This window comes from Phalangium opilio, unplaced genomic scaffold (assembly GCF_054372755.1).
Source record: "Phalangium opilio isolate 3A_F unplaced genomic scaffold, DU_Popi_V2 ptg000013l_1, whole genome shotgun sequence".
In the NCBI taxonomy this organism is placed as follows: domain Eukaryota; kingdom Metazoa; phylum Arthropoda; class Arachnida; order Opiliones; family Phalangiidae; genus Phalangium; species Phalangium opilio.
Window position 1 is genome coordinate 2,669,322 of NW_028324148.1, and position 3,993 is coordinate 2,673,314.

At 35.4% G+C, this 3,993-nt stretch overlaps 1 protein-coding gene across 1 annotated transcript; it reads right to left on the reverse strand.

Annotated features, from left to right (window-relative positions):
* Positions 1 to 2,146: 2,146 nt before the first annotated feature.
* LOC149707778 (uncharacterized) lies at positions 2,147 to 3,685 on the reverse strand. Its single transcript, XM_089862216.1, has 2 exons — positions 3,292 to 3,685; positions 2,147 to 3,208 (listed from the first exon to the last, which is right to left on the reverse strand). Exons 1-2 carry the CDS (start codon positions 3,338 to 3,340, stop codon positions 2,856 to 2,858), a joined length of 402 nt encoding a protein of 133 aa, XP_089718342.1. The 5' UTR covers positions 3,341 to 3,685; the 3' UTR covers positions 2,147 to 2,855.
* Between the last annotated feature and the right edge of the window lie 308 nt (positions 3,686 to 3,993).

Sequence of the window (3,993 nt, forward strand, 5' to 3'; positions counted from 1 at the left end):
GCACAGAAGACTCCATACTCCTATACTCAAAAGGATTCCATGCAGATTTGCACAAAAACATTCCGTAGACCTGTGTAAAACAATATTCCATAGGCCTGTGTAAAACAATATTCCAGAGGCCTGTGTAAAACAATATTCCATAGTCCTGTGCACGAAAAGATTGCATAGGCCTCTGCTCAAAGAGATTTTATACTCCTTTGCACAAAAATATTCTGTAGGTCTGCGCTTAAACAGATTCCGTAGACTTGTACACAAACAGATATTAAGTTTAGACTCGTGTAAAAATTTAATTACCTATAATTGGGTAATTATCTTTAATTGCTGATTTTGTTTAATTATCTTTAATTGCTTATTTTGTTTAATTAAGTCTAATCTGTACTTCACAACTAAATTAGTTGGACGCGCAATAGTTATAATGACAATTAAGCTAGCTAATTGCCCTACCAATTTGGTTATCCGCAGTAAAACGACGTAAGTCCTAGAATGACTTTCTTTATTACTTAACCCAAGCAAAAAAGTCTTAAGTTCCACAGTTTAAAGGTAAACCACGTATTTCAGAGCAGGTACTTAAAACTATTAAAAACAATACTTAAACTTTGTTTTTCTTAATGAAACAAAAATTGGCGCCCACTTTAAAAATGGGGCTTTCATTTAAGACCGTTTTCAAATCTATCAAACGTATAGTTGTTTTTGTATGGGTAGTTACAAAATGGGTAAGCTTGGAAAATTTCCCATGTTATTTCTATGGAGATTCTCTAGTTTTTCGCCAAAATCTGTGATTAATTTTATGGAAATGAAAACCACCCTTAGCAACTTTATGCTTTATAAAACAAACTATTAGGTGGATCATCTTGAAATTTTTACCACATATTAAGGGCCCGGATTTTAGTTCAGTAGAAAAATTTCGAAACAATAAACTTAATTCGAAAAAAGTTAAAACCAATCCAAAAACGTTCCTTATACATTAGAGCCGTCATCAGGCCTTATCTAAGGGAGCTACCGCTCCCTTAGAATTGGATGTAGATGTCGTCTGCTTTACTGTATATTCGCTATGCTTGGAATACTGCTTTAATAATTCGTAAATTTTTACTTCAAGAAAGAGAAATAATTCTATATCTAGGTTAATAAGTTTGTAGTAGTAGTCCTCCTCTTGACTCGGAGAGGTAATATTTTGGTTTTTCCAACTTGTTACACTAGTGCAACGCGTTATCAGTTCGCCTCGTGTAAAGAAGTCCTACAAAACCTTAATATTTTCTTTTTTCATAATTTAAAAGTAATATATAGATATATTTTTCGTAATTTCGATGCCTTTGGTAGTTTTGTAGCTATAAAGATCCGTTTTATTTTGATATTCCTAGAATTTTTTGTATATTATTATTTGAAATAGTTGTTTATATATTACTTAAGCTATACAACATTTGTATATTAACGTTGGAAAACTACATGCGGGTAAGACATAAACGTTTTAAATCTGAATGCGTTTGAAACATAACCGTTTTCAATCTAAACGCGGTCAAACATAAACGTGTTCAATCTAAACGCGTTTGAAACATAAACGTGTTCAATCTAAACGCGTTTGAAACCTAAAGGTTTCCAATCTAAACGCGTTTGAAACCTAAACGTTTTCAATCTAAACGCGTTTCAAACATAAACGTTTTCAATCTGAACGCGTTTCAAACATAAACGTTTTCGATCTGAACGCGTTCGTAACATAAACGTTTTCGATCTAAACGCGTTTGAAACATAATCGTTTTCAATCTAAACGCGTTTGAAACATAATCGTTTTAAATCTAAACGCGTTTGAAACTTAAACGTTTTCAAAACAAACGCGTTTGAAACATAAACGTTTTCAATCTAAACGCGTTAGAAACATAATCGTTTTCAATCTAAACGCGTTTGAAACATAAACGTTTTCAATCTAAACGCGTTTCAAACATAAACGTTTTCAATCTAATCGCGTTTGAAACAGATACTTTTTCAACCTATGCGCGTTTGAAACGTAAACCTTTTCAAACTATACGCGTTTGAAAAATAAAAATTTCAGAACTAAACGCGTATAGGCTGGGCTCGTGTTTAAAAAGGCGTTGCTTTTTCCCGTTTAGGAAAACGTTTAGAATCTAAACATCGTTTTTTCTGTGTAGTTTGAATCGTTGAATAGCTCTTTCAACATGGACCCTTGCTTTAGCAATCTCAAGATTCCTAGCTGAATCTTGGGGAGAAAATTGTTTGTCTTTCTTTTTTCTGAGAAACGGTGGTCTGACAAGTTCAATGCCCTTAACTAAACATAAATCTTCTATGTAAAATCCTTTATCAACCATGGTTGCATCTACATAGGGTGTTAACCTGTTAAGGACTTTTGTTTCCGTTGTTATAAATTTGTCCGAAGCTCTTCCACCAAAAGCCTCACTAAGGAGTGTTATTAATCCGGCTGGAGAAACGCAGACTAGAATCTTTAGGGTATGGGTACCTTTTTAATGTGAATATGTTAGTATTCTGCATCTGAGACATTTCGGCTTTTCCACTGGAATTTCGGTACAATCGAGTACTACCACTACGTTCCGAAACTTGTCAAAACACTTTGGCATGTTTGACACTATCTCTTCTTTTTTTGGCCAAATAATGGCGCAATCTAACACATCTGCTAGGATAAACACAGTTTGGCGAAATTATCTTCTACAAGTAGTTTCTGAAATCCTAAATAATGTTGAAATCACTCCGTAAGATAAATTTAGTTTCATTTTCATCAACACCAAGAGCACTGCGACCGGAATTTGGGGTTTAAATTTTACCAATATAGAAACAGAATCAACAATACCGTTAAAGGTATTAAAACTATTTACACCCGATATACGTCCTTATTCTTTATCAGTTTTAACCAAGTTCATAATGCTGAATGTTTCCATTGTGAAAGTGTTTACTTGGACGAAAGCGTCAACCATTTCTGGTCTTATCTTCGGAGAATTTGGTTCTTCTTTGGGTACCTCTTCTTCTCGGGTTATTAAATTTGGGACTTCTAAACCATTTAAGTCTTCTGGTTCGTTTGAAAGATGCGGGAAATGCAATTTATGGCTTCTAGCTTCATTGCGTCTTTTTCTATCGAGAGATCTCTTTTTCCTTTCCTCCGTCATGACAGTTGCGTGCGAAGTTGTAGGAATACATTGTGATGGGCATGTACCTAACTTAAGTTTTCTCGATTTGGCTGGGAGATCTATGTTATATTAAGCAGTTAATTAATTGAACTGTCAAAAGTTCAAAACCAATTAAATCAGTTATGAGAAGGCCAAGGCTTACCAGGGAAAAAGTAGTCGCTCCTCTGAAAGTGAAGGCTACAGAATACCATGGTATTGCTTATTTCTTTACCAATCTTAAGGACGTTTTGCCATCTCTTTCTTAATTTAACATCTTTCGGAAACGTATGAAAACTTAATCCTGGAATATGCGCTTTTTTTTCGAGTTACATTGGGGAACACTGCAAAATCTTTTGGAAGACATCGCGACTACCGATAAACTTTAGCTGGGGGGCCCGCTGGTAGAGAACATTTTACCTCGTTTGGGTAGTTCTGAAAGCTACCGCTAGGTGGCGGGTCAATCTTTGGCGAGAGCGAATAGAAGTCTGAGCGACAAACAGATTGCTGAAGCAAGTTACTCTATGACACAGTTCTGAATCTTCGCCAAACTAATGAGGAGGAAGAACAGATATTATTCTCAGGGATCAAAATAAGAGGAGCTGGAGGATTATTTATACCTAGAGAACAACTGCGACATTACCTACTCATCCTAAATAGGATTTGTAGATCAGTACTTAACCAAAAGGGTATTCTAAAACATGGCCGAAATATTCTTCAAGCTGCGGTTGACGCCGTGAAAGAAAATCTAGAAACACTAAGGGAAGCGTTTTTGGTTGGAACGGAAGCTGTGATTGGATATGATGCGGCTGAAGCCTTTCAAAGGGGATTGGAAAGAAAATTTGTTCACGCACTTAGCAACGAATTT

What these genes read in the sequence shown, in the direction of transcription:
- LOC149707778 (XM_089862216.1), bottom strand. Translation starts at nt 3,340, where the DNA reads ATGGTATTCTGTAGCCTTCACTTTCAGAGGAGCGACTACTTTTTCCCT. An exon ending in GAGCGACTACTTTTTCCCTG is followed by an intron (nt 3,209 to 3,291) that starts GTAAGCCTTGGC and finishes AATATAACATAG; the next exon opens with ATCTCCCAGCCAAATCGAGA.